Source organism: Centroberyx gerrardi, chromosome 16 (assembly GCF_048128805.1).
Source record: "Centroberyx gerrardi isolate f3 chromosome 16, fCenGer3.hap1.cur.20231027, whole genome shotgun sequence".
Taxonomy (NCBI): Eukaryota; Metazoa; Chordata; class Actinopteri; order Beryciformes; family Berycidae; genus Centroberyx; species Centroberyx gerrardi.
In genome coordinates this window covers 25595126-25616206 of record NC_136012.1, presented here as the reverse complement: position 1 = coordinate 25616206, position 21081 = coordinate 25595126, and the positions used below count along the sequence as shown (strand labels likewise).

The following is a 21081-nucleotide window of genomic DNA, read 5'->3' as shown; positions in this document are numbered from 1 at the left end:
CATCACATCTGTTCTCTGTCTGCTGTATACTCTCTCATATGGAAAAGGTCATGTCTCACAATTCTTTAAGATTGCCTGTTTAGCAGTGAATTCAACTTGTAATTAATTATTACCAGACACCAGCTACATGGTGGTACATTTTGCCTGTGGCTGGTATGTTTGTTGACTTCACCAGCCACCTGGGCAGGTAACCAACCAGTGTTTAAATGATTTTTGTAATTCTAAAAGTCTGGTTGGTTGGTGAAATAGTGAAAGAGGCTCGTAAACGTTGGAATCCACCAGCCACCGAGGCCAGCAGATAAGTTATTTTCCTCCCCAGATCCAATGTATGCCCAGCTGTTCTTAAATTTGGCTTAGTGAGTGTTTTAAGTTATTTTAAGTAATGGTTGTATTGTCATAACCTGAACAATCTGAAGTATTTGAAAGACCCATGGATTACAAGCATCAAGGAAAGCAACACTTGACATTATGAGTGGTGTGATGAGTTCTGCCATGCTAATTCTGTGAAAGGAGACTTCTGCGAGTGTGATTTAGATTCCAATCACAAACATCGACTTTGAACGCTCTTCTTGATGAGCAGATGAAGATATCTGTCATCCGGTTAAGCATTTTGCCTTCGGATCATTTGTGATGGTCCCATCATCTTCGATTTTCAGCAGTGTGGGAAAAAAACAAAAAACAGCTGTGTGAATAGCTAATGTGTTTGAAATGGAGCATCTCCACCAAAACAATGACTGTGCAGACAGCGCAGTTAGACGGTAATGACTAAATTGCTGGTACACATTCAGGTTTGTGTGTCGCATTAATCAGACATTAATGCACCAGCGAGCAGAGTGCATGAATAACACAAAGCCCTTAGAGTAGATTTAGCCAGGCAGAGTGAATTCACGAAAAAAAAAAAACACAACTGTCTGCGGAAGACGACTTCATTTCTGAAATGTCACCTCTTCATTTTGAACTGAAAAGAAAATCACTGCATGAAGTTCATCATTCAGTATCCCTAATATATAGAGGATCGAGAGTGTGAGGGTGTTGTTTACTTATTTAGTCAACAAGAGAATTATATAAAAACGTAATTTTGTGCTGTCAATCATTTGCAAGAGTAGGCGTCGCTTTTAATAGTTTTCCTTAGTGTTAGCTGTGGTCTAGTATAGTATGGTAGTGTTAAGACTTGTGCCAACTCTCCCTCACCATCTCAAAGCAAATCAACAGTGGCAACCGGTTGTTAGCAGTAACTGTGAGTGTGCCGGGTGTTTCTGAGCATCTAGCTAGTGTTCCTGTGGTCCTGTAGCTCCTGTAGCTGGCAACAGCGAGAAGAGACAGACCAGATATATTATGTATGCTGCTGAGGAGCGGAGGTTGTGTGCTTACAAATCCTGATGATATGAGGTGTGTGTCACTTGCATTTTGTTGTATTAATTCTTGATTGTTGGTGATGTTGATGTGGAGCACTTTGTTGTTAAATGTCTGTCTTTAATTGTAATGTCCTTTCTGTTATGGTTGTATTTGTCTGACAGTTGCCACAGACACAAAGAGAATTTCCGAAAGGATAATAAAACTAACTAACTAACTAACTAAGGCACTAACATTACCAGAGTTAGGGGTTCCATTCCCACCCATGCTAAAGTGTATGCACTCTCAATCAGGGTTTGACTGATATGGGTTTTTTGAGGATGCCGATATTTTTTGGCTTGAATCTGTATTTCGCGCCGATATTCAATATCTTTAAATTTGACCATTTTCATGCCAAAAACTTACAAATACAAGAGTTTTATTCTCGTCAGGGTGGAAAAGCCTCTGACACAGCATGTGGAATTAAAACTCTCCACTGAAACCCAGACTAAAAAGAAATTATTTAGCAGTTAGCAGCTCTTTAAAGCAGGGAGACACATACAGGGAATCTCTTAATTGACAAAGATTATTGATTATTGAACAATTAAATGAATAAATAAAAAGTGCAAAGAAAGGGTTTTCCAGACCTCCATCATATTGGCAGTGAATGACAATGACTGGCTGATATCTGATATTTGATAAAAGGCCAATATCAGTCCCATATATCGGTCAGGATTAGACCGATATGGTGCTGAAACGATAAGTTGATTAATCGATTAGTTGATTGACAGAAAATTAATCGATTATCATTTTGATAATCGATTAATCGTAAAAAGTAAAAATACCAAACATTTGCTGGTTACAGCTTCACAACTGCTAAGATTTGTTTGCTTTTCTCCATTTCATATCGTTCTAAAATGATATATGAAATACTCTGGAGGTTTTTTGGCTTCTGGTCAGACTAAGTCAACAATTTTAAGAATCACTTTGGGCTCTGGGAACTTGTGATGGACATTTGTCATTAGTTTTGACATTTTACAGACTAAATGATTAATCGCTTAATTGAAAAAATAATGGATAGAGCCTTAAACCCTACTCTCAATACTGAAAGGCACTTTGGATAAAAGCATCCACCAAACCTCATGTTGTTTTATGTAACTTTTGAATCAACAAAAGGTGTTTGCTGTGGTACGGTGACACGATCAGGTGTTCTAGTATTTGGTCCAGCGTAGCATCATGAGGGCATGACTGAGGTACAATGCTAGCTCTACCTGGTCATCTAAATTCCCTTCAGCACCGTGGCAGTGGGTGTGCTGGGTGTTTCTGATCTGTTGTTTGATACGGTCGATCCTGAGCGGCTCGAGGCTTTCGCTGCAAAAGAGCTGTGAGCAGAAATCAAATGGAAAAGCCAAGTAGCAGTTTTGCTCCTTGGTAGTATATTGTTTACTGGAGCTGCACGGCTCCTGCCCCCAGAGGCAGCAACCACCTCCCTGCACACTGACGGACCACTGACAACATGTCAACGTGTGTGTGCATGGGCGTGCAAATGTGTGTGTGTGAGTGTGTATGCACATGAGTGAGGGATTCAGAGAGAAACGCAGATAAAGCAGATAAAAATCAGAGGGAGAAAAAAGGAGCGTGTGGGCGAAAAAAAGCACATCACTGAGCCTGTATCATAGCGTGCGTGTGTGTGTGTGTGTGTGTGTGTGTGTGTATGGGGGGGGGGGGGGGGGGGGGTCTGCGGCGCTCCCTCACTCACCCGATGTACTGCAGTGGATGGCTCTGGTGAATAACAATCCTACACGTGGGGCACGTGTTGTTCTCCTCCAGGTACTTCACTAGGCAGCTTCTGCAGACTGGAGACACACACACACACACACACACACACACACACACACACACACAGAACATATGGTTACTCTCCAAGCCTTCAGACAAAGAACCATATGTCCAGTCAGTTTTCAGACACCCGTTTCAAATGACATAAATGTTGTAGTTTTTCAATGCCTTTGTAGCACGGCTGCCTTTATGTCAGCTAAAACCATAATCCAGATTATTTGTGATCACGATTAGTCTTGATGATTTGAGGAATAACTCAAATTCTCCCACACATTCGGCATCTTAAATCAACATCTCATCTCACTTTCAACTACACAGCGAGCAATCCTCACTATTGGTTGCTGCCTGTAATGTTGTGATCTAAGAATGGAAGCGAGAGCATCAGCTGCATTATTAAATTATAAATGCTGCCATTATGATCACCATTTCCTCACTAGTCGTCGTTTCCTGATGTTCAAGCGCAACGCTCGTTCTTTCTTGCATGTTGCTGATTCAAACTGAATTTATTTTGAGCGCACGGCACACAAAAGTGTCACAACACACTACAAAGACGCTGAGAACGATAAAGCAAGCACCGATAGCAATCAAAAAACCATAATAGAACAAAGATGGGTGCAATAAAGATCAGAAACACGCAATAACAATAACAACACAGCAGCTACCAGACACAAGAAATGACAATCCTGGAGAGAAGATTGTTTGTGCGTGCGTGTGTGTGTGTGTGTGTGTGTGTGTGTGTGTGTGTGTGTGTGTGTCATGCATGTTCACATAGGTAGAAAGGGAACAAATCTTTGGGCATCAGAGAGCCGGTATCACACCAATAACAATATGCTGCCTTCTGGTGAAACAACTAATAAACCGATGCCTAAATTTAAATGGATTGACCTCTCACCTATGCCACCTTTCAGCCAATCAGGTGAGAGCCTTACAAGCTACACACACACACCTAATACAAGGCGTATATATATGAACCAGGACTGAAGTTTGCTGGAAGTGGCCCTACATCTCCACCTCGACACGAGAGTTTTATTGCAGTCTCAGTTGAACGTCGTTATGAAGATCTGCCTGTTCTGTCAGAAGAGCTGAAGCACTGATGGCGTGACGTGAATCTGTGCGTCTCGTCTCTGCGGCGGCGGCGGAGCTCCTTCCTCCCCTTCAGATCAAAGCTTTCGTCTAGACTCGGAGTGTAAAGCGGGCCGACCGGCCGCCATCTGTGGAGGAAGAGCTCCCTCTGCTGCCCAGCTCAGGTGTTGCTCTGTCTGGCTGCTTCTCACCTGTCTGCTGCATGTTAACAGTGTGTTCATGATGCTGCGTTAGGCATTCAGCTGATGCTCTTATCTGGAGAGAATTACACTGAATTCGACAGTAAAATAAGCTTTATACTGCGAACATTGCAAGGGGATTGAAATCAAATATTCTGCAACCACACTCCTGTGTTACTGGTTGTCCTGTATACCTCGAGGTGTAGAGCCAGGAACTAGAGCTGAACAATTCATCAAAAGAAAAATAGAAATTGCAATATGAATGCAATTTCTAAAAAAATGCAAAAGCTGCAATTAATAGAGAGAGAAGCGTCCAAACTGGATTTCTAAACAAGTTGTTTTAGAGCTGCAGGTAATCTTTGCTCCATCAATCAAGTAGAAATATTGGTGAAAACCTTTCATCATACTCAAACTCAGTAAATCCTGCATGCTGACATCTATATATTTTTTTTTTTTTTTTTTGTACAAAATCACTTTTCCTTAAACAGTTTTAAAGTTCTGAAAAACTTGTGATGATATGATTCACAATTGCAATATTCTGACAAATAATCGCAATTAGATTTTTTTGTCAATAGCTTTCAGCACTCCTAGGAACTGAGCCAGAACTGCCAGGGTTAGGGGTCAGAGGTCAGCTCATCCAGCTATATTAGCAGGAAGTAATAACAATAATAAAACATATCATTGGAGCTGAAATTGATTGTTCTTTCCTTACAATTTATCTGGGCAATATCCCAGTTTTTTTAACAGCTAGTAAGAAAGCTACAACACATAAGTGGCTAGAGAAAGTCCCTCTAACAATTCAGTTCAGGCCTGCTGGACACCACTACCCAGCATGAACTGTCCCAGCACAACTTCTTCCTTCAGAGATGTTGCAGGCTTCACTGGTTCTACAACAAGGATCTGGCTAGACTGAGGAGGAAACTGAACCGGTGATGAAAGATGCTTCTGCTCTGAAACCATTACGCAAGAGTACAGACGGGCAGAGTGCCAGTCAGCCCCGGAGTGATTTACAGCTACATCTTACATTTGAGGCGTTTAGCCGACAGCCTCACCCAGAGCGACTCGGAGCGAGCGCAACAGCACATCAGCCTTCAATAACCTGATCGCCAATAAGCTGCGCCACCGTGTCAACTGCCCAATCACATTACAGGCCCACATACTGTACGTTATATACGCTCATGTGCCATTTGACAGCAGCTGAACAGTCGTTTCCGGCACAGAGAGACTCGGCCACTTCATTCCTCTCCTCTCTGAACAGAGAGTGTTTGATTAGTAGATTCATTTCCTATTTCCAACTGTTAATAAACACTTTCACAGCTCATATACAGTATATTCATTACTGACTTGTTATGAATTTCAGAATTTCATATGATTAGAAACCGTTTAGTATATTGGAAGGAAAGCATAGTCTATCCTGCCTCATTGCAAACTATTTTCATGCGCTACCAGCGGCATCAAGCACACACTAACATGTAATAACTATGTTTGGATTAAAAAAAAATCTGATTTATTTACACATGGCTAGGTAGCTATGTCATGCAGCAGTGCAGTGCTAGATTGAAATTTTACTCTTTATGCTTACTGTGCACTTTTACATGATGTGCCGTTAGTTGAAAGCCTGGGGAAAATGCAATACTTCCTTTAATGAACAGAGATTGGCTAAGAAATTGATCATCAGAATCGGCCTCAGAAAATCTGATTGGTACATCCCTAATCACTGACACTGCAAGCAACCAATGGCAAAGAGTGCAAGGGTCAGAGCCACAGTGCGTTCAAGTGCTATCGGATATATCGGAAAAACTAATTTCCTACTTGAATGCATGAACGCCCTCCAAAGTCGGACGATTAAGTTGGAAACTCTGAGAAAAGTTTGCTACCCGAGTTTCCAAGTTATGACACAATGGTGACCTTTAACCTTCTCAAAAAACCTTCTTGAAAAATGTGACACAAATGAGTTTTGTGTCAGTCAACAGTAAGAAAACACATAGATGCTCCTTTATTGTAAGTTTATAGTTAGCCAGACTAACCCAACATTTGTTTGAATGACAGCACATGAACCAGCACATGAACACACAATAAGAAAACACTCCTGTGACCCAAAAAAGTCTGATAGAAGAATACTAGGAAAGGAAATAAAGAGCAATAATGTCCTGAAAGTTGTTTCACACAGACGAATACAAGCAATCGTAAAAAGCTGCTACATGAAAAGACATATTTAACATGTCAGGAACGGCTGCCGGGGAATCAAATTCAACCAAATTCAATCTGACCCACATCCTCAAAAGTTGAGACGCTCAACTAGATCCATACTCTAACAGCGCTCATACAAGCACTGAAGGGTTAATTAGGGTGAGAGCCGAGGAACTGACCAGATAATATTATGACAGTAATTGTAAATGTGGATATATTGTATTGTTCCACTTAATTGAAAATCCTCAGCAAACGATGCACCATGCTGTGAATCAGAGACGGCATTTTCTCGCCTTAATAGTCTGAGGGCTAATAAATGTGCAGACTACCTGGTGTTAAAACAATCACATCTCCTTTGATCCTGCGTGTGTGTGTGTGTGTGTGCGTGTGTGTGTGTGCGTGTGTTTGTGCGTGTGACTGCCACAAAATAAGGAAGAGATAGAAAGAGAAAAATAAATGGAACAGAGAACAAGAAAGAAAGACAGAAAGAAAGAGAGAAAGAAACAAACAAACAAACAAACAAACAAACAAAGAGGGAAAACAAAAGAAAAAAGACCATAAACAGGCAAAGAAAGAGGATGAGAGAATAGAAATAAGACAGCATAGAAAGACAGTGTGTGATGGGAACAAAAAAGAGAATACGTAAGATAGAAAGAGAATAAGTGAGGAGAGAGCTGAAAGAGAAAGAAAAAAGAAAAACAGAGGAAGACAGCAGAATCGAAAGAAAAGAATGAGAAACTTAAAAACAATGCGTATGAGTGAATGAGAGACAGAGACACTAGAGAGAGATACTAGAGAGAGACTAGAGAGATAGAGAGACTAGAGAGCGAGAAAGAGAGACACTAGAGAGAGACACTAGAGAGAGCGAGAGACACTAGAGAGAGAGACAGTGAGACAGAGGGAGAGAGAGAGAGTGTGTGTGTGTGTGCGTGAGTGAGAGAGTGTGTGTGAGGAGAGCGACAGAGAGAGCGAGAGAGAGAGAGCGACAGAGAGAGAGAGAGAGAGAGAGAGAGAGAGACACAGAGAGAGAGAGAGAGAGAGACTAGAGAGAGCGAGAGACACTAGAGAGAGAGCGACAGAGAGAGAGAGAGAGAGAGAGAGTGACAGAGAGAGAGACTTACAGGTGTGTAAGCACTCTGTGACGGTGGTGGCGTCGATCAGGTAGCCCTCACACAGGCGACAGGTGATGTGGGCGTTGATGTCCCACAGCTTTATCTTCCTCGTCAGCATGTCGGGGTTCTGCAGGGGGAGAACCGACAAAAAATAAATCGATTACAGCTTTAAAAACAGCAGACACACGACATCCTGCTGCTGACACAGTAAACAAAGTACTTTCACTTGACTGTAAAAGTCTAAAAACTCCCAAACTTCAATATTTCCATGTTTAATTTCGTTGAGATGGAAGCCATGATGAACACAGCGTCCAATCTGCTGCCCAAAAGAGACACTGCGACCGACGAGGAGCAGATTATTTCGGGAGCGTTGCATCTCGTGAGTCAAGGTAACTGTTACGACTTGAGCTAATGTTAAAGCCATTTATCGCAATGCAAAAATGCGACAATACGCATGTGGGGCAGAAAAATGAATCGCGATATTAACTGCTTTTTATTCTGCTGTATTAATCACAAATGAGACGCTTGACCATCACAGTTTCACAAGCTCTCCATCCAAATTATGTTATTTGCACTTTGTAATGACATCGTCATATTGTTGTTTAGAGAGAAATTTATTATATCAGGATAAACCCCTTGAGATGTATCATCTCGTTTTCAAGGGCGTTTACATTCTAGCAAGCTATTGTCATTGCTAAAAAGATTTGTGGCTCAGAAATAAACAGAATTCTGCACAGTCACTTTGTTTTCAGTGCATTTTTATTTCTTACATCATATCTTGAGATAAGCACACCGTCCTGACCCTACAGTCTAAAATGTTGGTATTTAGCTCTGTTAGCAGTAATACTTGCAAACCACTTTTGCTCTGCCTTCCTCCCTGCATTTACTGGAATACTTTGTTAGGCTACAAGTAAGCTGATATGTATTTTACTTTTCAAACACAGTGGAAACAGCAGTTTTTTACCCTCGCATATTAAATAGAAACAGCAGACAGGCAACATTAAGTTTGTTTATTCAGGTATTTAGGTTAGTCAGCCTAACACACTGACTAACACATTTCCAGCGGGAAACCCTGCGATGTCACAGGTTCAAATCTGTTTCACAGTGTTTGATGGGGAGGCTGAGTGGCCTAGAGGCCAGAGAGACCGTCTAATAACCAGGAGGTTGCAGGTTCGATCCACTGCAGCCACTACAGAATAAGAGCTAAATGCCTAAACTGTAAATTGCATAACATCACAGATGTGCTAATAGAGGAAGTTGACAGCATTTCTGAAAACGTGCTGCGACAGCGAGCAGGTTGCAACACACAGACAATAAAAAGATCTTAAATCCTTGATGGTTGTTAACTCTCAGCTGAGCTTAATTTCCCCTTAAATAACCTCCAAGGAAAGAAAAACGACTTTGTCTGTATTCTGGTTCAGTGTCACACACATACAGTATCAGCTGAATATATAGCGCATATGATTGATCGAAGATGTGGTCAAACCATGCTGATTATTCCCATAAAACATGACAAGCTGCAGTTTACTGGTTGCTATGCCAACTCAACATTTTTATTAGTACACAAGCAATGGCAACCGTTGAATAAAAGCCCCACCATGTACTGTCGGCAGCACCAAAGTACCCATAACCACAATAAAGAACGCCATCTTGGATATTATTGCAGTATTATACATTAGCTAGCTGGGCTATACGGGTTGCTATGGCAACTGTTGTGGTATCCAGGGAGCTAGTTAGGCATCGTTGTTGTTTTCTCCTGCTTTTAATCTTATGGTTGTATGGCTCTTTGAAGAAAACCTTTCAGACAGTACACATGCACTGGTAACACTTCAGTGCTGCTATTGCATCACTGTCATACCTCTAATCACTGTAAAAAAAACAAAAAAAAAAACAGTCTCCCAGGTATTGCTAACACTTCACTCAGACAACAACCTGTCTCCACGGAGTGATATATTCAACACCGAGGTGCCATTTTGTCTAGCAATGCTATCACCAATAAGGGAGGTAAAAAAATAGTATATACAATGATTCACTGCTGGCAGGAATGGCCTGTTGTGAATTTTACACCACAGTCAGGACAGAGAGCAAAGACCCGCTGCACTGCCTGGTGTCTCGGTTCAGTTCAACGTGTACCTGCAAGACCACACACAGACCAGGAGGGGTAACATGCTGCGACAGCTCGGCCGGTGATTCAGGCCTCAAAACATGTGAAGGGGAAAGATGGTGAAAGCGGTGACTTGCTATACAGATTCTAAGAGAGTGAGTAACTGACTGACTGACTAACTGTGTGTTCACACTGCGAGCAACACCATCGACCAGTCACTGGAGCTTACCAAGATTATCAACTGAGAAAAGTTGGCCATGGCCGAAGTTTTGGCAGTCACCGGCAGTCAACGGCCAATCAGATTTCAGCGCTTCCTCGTTTCCCTACTGATGTGATTTCGTTCCATGAACAATAGTTCTGCCTAGCAAGTACAAAATGAACGAGAAGTTGATTCCAGCCATTTAAAGCTTCCTAGTTCTCTACAACTTTTATTTTGAAAGCTTAAACGTCTCAAAAACAAAGCTTGGAGAACAGCTGCATCCATCATTGGGGTCGATGGAAAGCTCTGAAGTCATTTTATTGAGTTTTTTTTGTATATTTTTGATCAGTGCTACCTAATTACAGCTATATTAACTCATCAAAATGATGTAATGTTATAAGGAAAAAGCATAAAAAAATACATAATTTGCCTGTTCAAAACTTAGCTGCAGACAGCTACATAGATGCAACTGGAGCCTCTCGCACTGCCCACAATCAGTCAAAGTACAGCAACATATCAACCAAGCTGATTGACTTGCTTGTTTGATCGAGTGTGTGACAGGTTGACTGACTAACCAAGAGCCTGAATGACTGACTTGGTGACTTGTGTGACAGACAGATGTAAACATCAGCTACTGGCCAGATAATGGTTAGTTATGGCTGCTGAGTCAGCCACTTACACAGCTAACCACCCATGATTCGGAGGCTCTGTCCTGTTCTGAAAATCTCACTGACTGGTAAAACTGTCAATGTGGCTTGTGGCTGGGATGAGGATAAAGATACAGACACAGACAAACAGATAGATGTTATATACATATTATGTTGTTTGATTCTATGCTGCTAAATTCCCATTTAAGACATGGCTAGTGGCAAGCTATTACCTCTATAGTCTGCTTTTGAATCTAACTCTAAATAACTAGTTGCATAGTCTTGATTTGTCCCATGACTTCTATGACATTTCGAAAACTATTCCACCACGCAGAGCTCAATTTCCAAGACCATTATTTAACAGTCTATGTTCAAATGTTAAAATATTTTTTTCATTGACTAGATTTAAAATTCCCAGATCATATGTTGGCAAGCTTCAGCCAACACTTGGGATGTGTGTAAACATTACATTTGTTATTAAAGTTGTTCCTGAAAAAGGTAACTAGCAGCCAAGCTTGACATTAAACACTTGACTGGTTGAGGGAAAAAAACACACGGTATCAACCCATTTCTGTTACATGTCTAAAATTGTTTGGAGACCCATTTTACACACAAATCCCATAACTGTAGGACCCCTGACCAGGAGACAAGGAAACCAGTGTGGCTCTTTGGCTTGTCTTACCCCTAAAGCCGCCATGTGTTGACTGATGGTGTGGCGGCCACGTCTCTTCCTGTGGTTGTGCGGCGGACGGTGTTAGCTCCGCATCATGGACAGCCTCTCATTGGAGCCTATGGAGGGGAGAGGGAGAGGGAGAACCAAGGTCGTTAGGCTTAGGAAGACTAACTTGAGTCAACGTTTACATGGAAGATCCACTCAGAATTAGAAACCCAATTTATGTTATTTGTTTGAATGAAAATCAGCATGGATGTGACTGTATCGCATTGAGGTCAGGAAGTAGGCCACAGTGGCTGCTTCAACCCACAATTCACCATCCGCTTTCTCTGTTTCCCTAGCCAACTAGGTTTTTAGGATAGGACGTCCGAATGAGGCCTGGTTATCTGCCAAAACAGCTGCTGCCAGTCTAGACTCATTTACTGACCACAGCCAAAATGTACCAGCATTTGGCTTGTGGTCATCAATATCACAATATAATACAATATAATGATATTTGTGAACATAAACAACTCCCTCCCTGCAAAACTGGAAACCAGGAGAGAGGACCGGGGCTCTAATATGTGATGCCATCAAGAAACAAAACCTGGTTTCTTGGAGGCAAAATCATTTCCATAGTCCTTTGTTAAATGAAACAATTCTTCTCTTTGGCAAAACAAGAAGAAGAAAGATGCCCTGCAGCTGCAAAACTGTTTGGAAACCAAGCCTGCATCCACGATAACGCTTTACAAACAAGGCTAGCTTAAACTGCGAGGCCTCTGCCATCATACAGATGAGCTGGGTAACACTTAAATAGCATTGGCATCATTCCAGGTCATTCAGAATCACCTCAGTCGAATTTGTCTTGGTGATGTTGATGCAGACGTATCGACATTCAACAACTCATACTGAGTATAATACAGAGACAACAGGAGCTCACATTCAGTACATGGGACTGGGAGACAGTGCAGGACATAAATTACATTATAGTCTATACATAACACTGTAATACAAAGAGGCATTATATGACTGTGCATTCAGGCCTTGTGGCATGCAGTGGATTGTAGCAGCAAGAGAGAGTCCAACCACAATAACACTGCTGCAAATACATTTGTGCACTTGTACTTAGGCTATTTATTTTGTGTTGTTACTTGATTTTAAGTACTGTATATATTAGGGAGAGTTTCATTATATAGGCTACTAAGAATTCATTCAGCTGCTCAAGGACACTTCAGCAGGACGGAGGGGCTTGAACCCTCCAACTGAAGGGCCGTTACTCCACCCTGCTGCCACATTTCCTTGGTTTATAGTAATAACTAGGGATGGGACGATATGCTTATCTCATGATACGATTCGATACGCGATATGGGGTTCACTATTCAATACAACCACGATACGATGTAACAAACAAAAGTTCAATTACAAAAAAGTTTGACTGCGCAAAATGATGTTGCCACAAATCTGAGCCACAAATCTTTCTAGCGATGGTATTGGCTTGCAGGAATGTAAACAACAATTTAAAAATGTCATTACAAAGTGCAAACAATAGAATTTGGATGGAGAGCTTGTGAAATTGTGATGGTCAAGCGTCTCATTTGTGCTTACTACGGCAGAATAAAATGGAGCTAATATCATGATTATTTTTCTGCCTCACGATACGCATTATCACATTTTTGCATTGCAATATATTGAATTTTGATATATCGTTGCATCCCTAGTAATAACCTGCGGCATTTTCATATAAATAAATGTCCATTTTGCTGCTCTCAATTGTGATTGATACAACACAACAGTGATTCAATCTACAGACACTTCATAAGTTCCTTTGCTTTTTACATTTGCAGTTTCCAGCAGCAGCAACAGCAACTTGATTGGAACAAATAAAAGAAGCATGAGCAACGACAGCAAGAAAAGAGAAACTCTAACTTCATCAACAGAAAATCCAAGGAAGAAGACGTCACTGTTTGACTGACAGGTGATCTCTGGGAAGTGCAGTGCAGAAACACCACAGCAATGAGCGCTGAGCACCAAAGATGGAGAGTAAATTAAAAAAAAATTAGGATTTCACAGATTACCACTTTAACACCCTGAAATAACACCATTGTACAGTGTTTTGTAAAAGTTGTAGTCCTCCCCCACAGGGAAAAACTAATTTCTGTGCCCCAGCCAGGCGGCCACGTTTAGTCGTGTCATTATTTTATGTGATTCATTGCTTAATTGTAGGAATCCGACCACTGTAGTCACGATGGGCGAAGGGAATGCCAGGGGAACACCCACCACTGTTGCATGTTTCATCCTCCTCCACACACACACACAAAAAATATTATCCCTTAAACTCTCCGGTGACGATAGCAAGTCTGCCAGCCCGCCTCTGTCTGCTCATCAGACCATGAAATTAGCCCAGTTAGTCTATAGAGATGAATGGTGACGGGGGCTGCTGAGGACACACACTGCACTGCTGCCTGTTAGAGAGCCGCCACGCGCTGATGAGCTTCACACAGATGTTATCATCACATGACGCCCGGCGCCTTTCTCGCTGATGTAATGTGGTATTTGTGCGTCGGCGTGGGGATGATTTTAGGACACATTCACACACCGAGCATGTCTGGAGCGGTTTATTTGAACTCAGGAGCGTTTACACTTTCAGTTTGGTGCATTTTGGCAGGTGTGAGAATGTAATCTGAACCAACTACAGCAAACAACCCCAAAACATAAGGCTTTATGGGTAGAAGGGAGATTGATGTTGACATCTGACAGCCAGCAGTTCCTCACAAAATGGACCGAGGGCAAACTTGGGAGTCAAGATGAGGTAGGGCTGTTTGAAATCAATATCACGATAATCATAAGGATTTTTTTCAATATCGATATATATCACAATACGGCTCATGTATGTAAAATCACGTTTGCTAATCAAATGAAAGTTCATCCCACTGAACTGAATGGTAACGTTAGGTGTGATGTCAAACAAAACTGAAATTTTCAAATAATATTCCTATCATACGTCATTTTGTCAGAGTTTTTTTTTAAAATAAAATGTCATCAATTTAGACAGCAGAATTGTGTGTCACGAAATCCCACAATCACCATATCATCACAATATGATTAAACTGAAAGACGATAAATGATGATATTGAAATATCGCCCAGCCCTAAGATGAGGTGAAATGCCTCTTCAAAATATGGGCATGAATCCTGAGTCCATCATGTTTAGCTGAAGTTACAGAGACTGGAATCGGATTTGTTTTGACCCCCTTAGACCACCAAAATCTCTAACCTGGCAGGATGACAGGTTACCAAAAGTCTGCCCAATAAACAAGCTACTTGTGAGTCCATGTGACTTTTGTTTACAAGCCCTGGAACCTAAACGAACCTAAACAAACCAAATGCAACTGTCCACTTCTCCACTATGGTTTAGACCAAAGAAAATGAACTGCAGGTGTGATCACCTTAGTTTGGGTTTCACCTCTGTTTTAAAGTTAAAGTTATGTACTGCAGGTTGCAGCGCTAAAGCACATTGTTCTTTGGACGCCTTCTCATGATAAAATATTAATTGTAGGCATCAGGACTGCACTTCTTTGTGTTTTAGAGGGATATTTGTCTACGTTGCATTCATATGCTCAGTTTCCATTTTCCCTAGCAGTGGTGGTCGTGTTGATGCTGCTGGGTGAATACAGGAATAACACCGGGGACGTCATTCAAAAAGAACCTGCCACTGTGGGTTCATTTCAGGCCGCTGGTCATGTGAAAGCTGTAAAAGTAGCTGTAAAAGTTACCCTACATCCAGTGGGGGGCGGTGAGTACATGGTGTCCTCTATTCATTCATCAGTGGTGCACCAACACAGCAAGAACATTAACATTTACTGTTACAGAAGAAAGGAAATTAAAACAACGGCATAGTTTAGCAAAATTTCCCTCTGCAATGCAAAAGAGGCAGACATAATGGCACGCTACTACCAAAACTAAGGATGGACAGTGAAACCACACGTCTGTGCTGTGGTAGGGTGTTTGAATTATGGTGTAAACGGAGGAAAAAAAGAACGCCATATAGCATACAGAGCACCACACAGATATAAGCCATTTTAGGGCTGGGCGATACGGCCTCAGATTCATATCAGTATATACTGTCACATTTACCTTGATAATGATAAATGAAACTGTAATTTGTTTAATTTTCTAACCCCGGAGCAGAAGTACTACATTCACCATTAGCGTATATTAAAAAATAAATAAATATAAAAAGTATGCTTTTATTTTGAAGGTAAAACCACTTTACTTATTATGTCCTTCTCTGTTTGTCTTGACACAGCTGATTCTACACTAGCCATGCTATTTTGAAGCATGACTCTCAGTTTGACTGAAGCAACAGACCGACATGGAGAACATTTGGTCAGTGAGAGAGTGCCAGTGTCGGTTTTGGTAAATTTTCGGTACATCGCCCAGCCCTAAGCCACTTCTTAGTTTTGTCAGGGAGGAAGAGGCAACAACTTGTCTGGTCTAGCCTTTTTTTTTTATTTATACTATATATCTGCTAGAACCACCTAGACCAATACATCATTTCCACTTTGCCATCGATAAGCTCCATACAAAATGCTGGTACATGTTGTCTGTGGCTCTACTGGAGATCCTGTTCTAATCTAGAAACCTCATTGGCTGTGGTTTACCAGGCCACTGTGGACATAAAAGTTAGTTTTTTTGCCCTGCACAACTCCCATCCATTTCTATTTGGAGATTACTGGGTTCATTGCTTTCCCCCGTTTCTGAGTTTCCTTCCCTGTATCATAATATGAATAATATTGTTCACCAAATTCAATAAACGCACAGGAATGTATCGTGACAGTGGTGCAACGACATATTAACAAGTGCCACAGCAATGCAAGTACATAGTGGCACAAGGTGTCAGTAAACTACACACATGAGTCCACATACAGTACACAAAAAAGCATATCCATCACTATGTGCATTCACACAGTGTGGCATGCAGCCCTAAGATGCTGGAAAATACTCCTGATATGAAGCAAAGAGTGTCGGTGGAAAGTGTACCAGATGGCATGTGGATGTGTTCCCACTCCGATTGCCTTTTTTCATGCTATAGTGATTCACTATGGGACGGAGCGTGCATCACACATCCTCCTACAGAAACCTGTCTAGCAGCAACTGTTTCCCACAACCTCAATGACAAACTCTGCGCTCACACCGCCAGCCACTTGAGAAACCAGTCACTGTGAGTCCAATCATCTTCTACAACCACAGAAACATCAGCACATGCAGACACAGTTGTTTGCTGCATCCTGTTTATGGCTCATGTTTTGGTTGATTAAAGCAACGCGACTAATGACAAGCTGCTTGACGTTGAAGTCTGTAGAAGGTAAATACGTCTGCAACCAATAGGGCTGCAACTAACGATTATTTTCATTGTCGATTAATCTGTCGGTTATTTTCTCGATTAATCGATTAGTTGTTTGGTCTATAAAATGTCAGAAAATGGTGAAAAATGTCGATCAGTGTTTCCCAAAGCCCAAGATGACGTCCTCAAATGTCTCGTTTTGTCCACAACCCAAAGATATTCAGTTTACTGTCATAGAGGAGTAAAGAAACCAGAAAATATTCACATTTAAGAAGCTGGAATCAGAGAATTTTGACTTATTTTTCTTAAAAAATTACTCAAACCGATTAATCGATTATCAAAATAGTTGGCGATTAGTTTAATAGTTGACAACTAATCGATTAATCGATTAATCGATTAATCGTTGCAGCTCTAGCAACCAAAGACTCTTCACCTCCAGCCTTTCTGGCCCAAGAAACAGTACGGGCAAATCTACACCGTAGCAAAGATTTCTACCGGTGTATCCTATACCACCTACCACTACGCTGATCATAATAAGCTGAAACAGATTATGGTATTAGCTCACTAGTGGGACTATACTGCCAATAGGCTTGGAGTGATTCACCGAGAATAGCTGAACCTGACCTAACACATGTCCAAAGCTCAAAAGAATACTAGACACAGCCAAATGCGTTTTTGAAATCCATTTGAAACGCATTTCTTTCCCAGCACTTCTCTCTTACATGATTATTCTATGGCCACAGCGAAACTGTCCAGACACTATGGCTCTTATCCTTGCACTCCTCACTACTGTCTGCCTGTGATGATGGTGATGATGATCTAGAAATTGAAGCTCATTCTACTGGTGCACTCATTGTAAGTCACTCTAGATAAGAGGATAAGCTAAATGCCTAAAATATAAATCATTTGAGTGCTGACGGGCACTTTTCGGCGCTCTTACATAAGAGTCTGAGGGCAGAGTGTCGCTGTGTGTTGCAGAGCTCATCTTTAAACGACAGAAATAGCAGCGCAGGAGTAGGTAAGGGTTTCAGTGGTGTGACCGTTTGGGTGCGAGAGGTCACCGGCCCACCGAAGGCCCCAACTTGACCCCCCGAGCTGAGCTGACTCAGCATATCAGGTGTCACTGCTGCACATTAGTAAGAGCATGCCAAGTAGCAGTCTGTGTCACAATAACCAAAATGCCGATACTGCTTTGATATCATTAATATACAATACTGAATTTTATAAATGTTTGATAGTTTAATCTAATGTGTTCTGCAAGCCGGGATTCCATTTCATCGTCACCTCCAAGAGGGCTGAATGTGCCGATTAGAAAAGTTAAAAGAAGGATGGGGCGTCCTGGAGGCTCAGAGGTGTAGGGCGCATGCCATGTAAAACGCGACGTCCTGGGCTCAGGTCTGGCCCGGGACCTTTGCCACATGTCATCCCCCTCTCCCTCCCAATCTTTCCTGTCTATCTCTACTTTGAACTGTCAAATACAGGCAAAAATGTCAAAAAAATACATTTAAAAAAAGGAAGGAACTGCAGTTGGAGTCAAACCGGGACGCCCCATTTTCAGCTAAGGTGTACACATGTAACTGCAACATCCTGGGTTCAAATCTCTCTCCACTTTCATCTATCAGGCAAAAACCCCCCAAAAATTATCTTTAAGTAAAAAAGAAAAGGGTGAAACAGTCCACCACAGTTGAACTGGACCCCAATCCACCTAAACCGGTTGACTAAACTGGTGCCAGGAATGAAACATGGAACTATTTCAACAAAGACGGACGTCCAACCGACATCAAAACCTCTGTGACAAAAGTTGCTACAATTCTGTCTAAGTGTGGCAACGCAACTTGTAGCTGTTCTGTGACACCGCTTGTTGTTTTTCCCTGTTTGTAGTATCAAATTTTATTGGTGTCAAAGTCAAAATCCAGGTATCGTGCCAACACTACTGCCAAGTGTGCCAGACAGAAGTCTTTCCAGGTTCCGATGCATTCGCGGCCCTTCAGCCACTGACATAATGTAATTCATGGATTAACCAATACAGACAGACACACACACACACACACACAGATAAGAGTCCTAGGAAGCCGAGCAAGTCTGCAGATTAACAGCGTACGCAGTCAATCATGAGCTGAACAACTGTTTAAGTAGTTGATGAGTACATACACACACACAGACAGACCCACACACACACACACACACACACACACACACACACACACACACACACACTTTGGCATCACAAAGAGCCCCTGTTGGCCTGCCTGTGGGTATTGGAGTGTTTGGCCTTGGTATAAATTGGCTGCCAGCTGGAGCGACGGACACTGAAGGCCTGTATTAGTGGACGGAGCCAGGAGGAGAGGCCTCTTCTTGTTGTGGAAGCGTTGGATTCGCTTCAAACACACACACACACACACACATACACACACACTTGCTACACACACACACTTGCACGTACTTTTGAGAAATAGACACAAATGCACACGAACTACACACACAAATTTAAATCTGCACGCACACAACTGCAGGTATGCACACATGCATGCACAGAAATCCGCGCACACACACACACACACAGTTATTGTCCTCTTAATTCTGTTTGATGGCCCTCAATCCTCACGCCAGGACTCGGTGCCTGGGGAAATCAGTCAGACAATAGACGCGATCCAAAGCGAAGCAGACTGCACCAGGCCAGGAGGCCCTCTGCACTGCCAACAAGCACCGACATTTGAATAATTGAGCTTCGAGGTGGGTGACAATTTAGGTGGTGGAACCAAATAGTAGAGTTAGTGAAGCTAATGTGTAATACGCCTGGCGGGTCAAACACATGAAGAAAGAATCCAACCTAAAACAAAAAAAATCCTGGTGTTCAGATGATCGGGAGGTGGACACTCAGTGTCACTCTAGTGTCACTCTATGCTAGAGTGACACTGAGTGCAACAGGAGAATAAGCTTTGATTCTTATATTGGCAGCATTACAAGCAACCAATTGTCAGGAGGTCAAGGGTCAGAGCCACAGCACCAAAACAATAGATGTAACAAAATTTTCCTGGGACATGATTGTGTTTGATAGTTTTTGATCGTGTTTTTTAATCATGTTTGAATGTTTTTGATCATGATTTTTTTTTTTTAAATCGGGTTTGATAGTTACTGAACTGCTAGGAAGAGCTAAGGATAGAGTAAGCGATTTTCTCTTCTTTTTTTACTTTAAGCTGAGAGTTTATTAGAGCAAGCAGCGGAGGGAGATATGGGAGACGGGTACATGGGTACTGCTGGGTGTCAGCAAGTCTCTCCCAGAGGCAGGAGGCAAGACAAGCAAGACTCAAGCCTGTGATCTCATCAGCAGGATGGAAAGTTACCATAAGACACCAGCCAAATGCCGGTTATGTTTTCTTTTTGTTGTAGCTGGTAAGTTTGTCTGGCTCTACCAGTCAACTTGGCAGGTAATGCACCATCGTTTGGAGGTTCGTTTCTACGCCAAGAATCAATTAGGTTCGTCAAACAGAGAAAGTAGTTGGAACACACCATCCATCCACAACTATGGAACCCGCTGGCCAAAAAAAAAAAAGTTATTTTCCTTTCCATGCTCATCAGGAGTAAAAGCTCTACTATCCCACTGAGAAAAACAGGGGGTTGTTTTTGGATACTGACGGTACCTTGGATGATTTTCCAAGGATAAAAAGCAAACTTTGAGGTGCTGTGTAGCTCAACGGGTAAAGCAAGGCACTAACACTGCCAGGGTCAGAGGTTTGATTCCCACTTACTCTGAATCTATACACTCATGGCACACTAAGCTGTGTTGGATTTAAAAAAAAAGCCATCAAAGGGGTTTGTTATGTTATTTTCCCAGTTCATAGCCTAACTGTCAACGCTTAAAATATAACTCAACTCTCTCTGTGTGAAAGCTAGAAACAAGCATTTTATGAGTCAGCATTCTCCTCATTGTCAAGACAACAGGCTTATTCATGTTAACAGCCCGAGGTCACGGGAATGACGCCTGCCAAATCTGTTTCAGGGAGTTCTGCTTAAAGAAATATCTATGTAGGCCAGAATTATCCTGCTGTGAAATCGCAGGATCTGATGTCCTCGGATGAACTAACGCATAAAAACATGACTAAGCAGAGCGGGGAGTTTCTTTTTACCTACTTGCAGAACCTGATGGGTGGGGTTTTCTACTTACTCAATGAAACGAGTATCAGACAGATTAGACAGTCAAAGAACAGCATCTAAAAGCCAATTTCAGTATACTTACTCTGTGATTGACTACTAGGGCTGGGCAATAATTCAATATTATTGTTTATCATCTTTCAGTGGAATCATATCATGATGATACTGTGATATTGTGATGCACAATTCTTCTGTCTAAATTGATGATAACAAGCAAATATTCTTAAAAAAACTCTTGACAAAATGAGG

At 41.8% G+C, this 21081-nt stretch overlaps 1 protein-coding gene across 1 annotated transcript in view; it reads right to left on the bottom strand.

Moving 5' to 3' along the window:
* Positions 1–21081, bottom strand: part of pcgf3 (polycomb group ring finger 3) — a 55476-nt gene that overhangs the window by 19955 nt on the left and 14440 nt on the right. The window contains exons 2-4 of the mRNA XM_071920263.2: positions 11368–11474; positions 7745–7862; positions 3092–3188 (exon numbers count right to left, since the gene is read on the bottom strand). Of these exons, the coding sequence (XP_071776364.1) occupies positions 3092–3188; positions 7745–7862; positions 11368–11382 (230 nt within the window). The 5' untranslated portion in view covers positions 11383–11474. The remainder of the gene's footprint in view (positions 1–3091; positions 3189–7744; positions 7863–11367; positions 11475–21081) is intronic.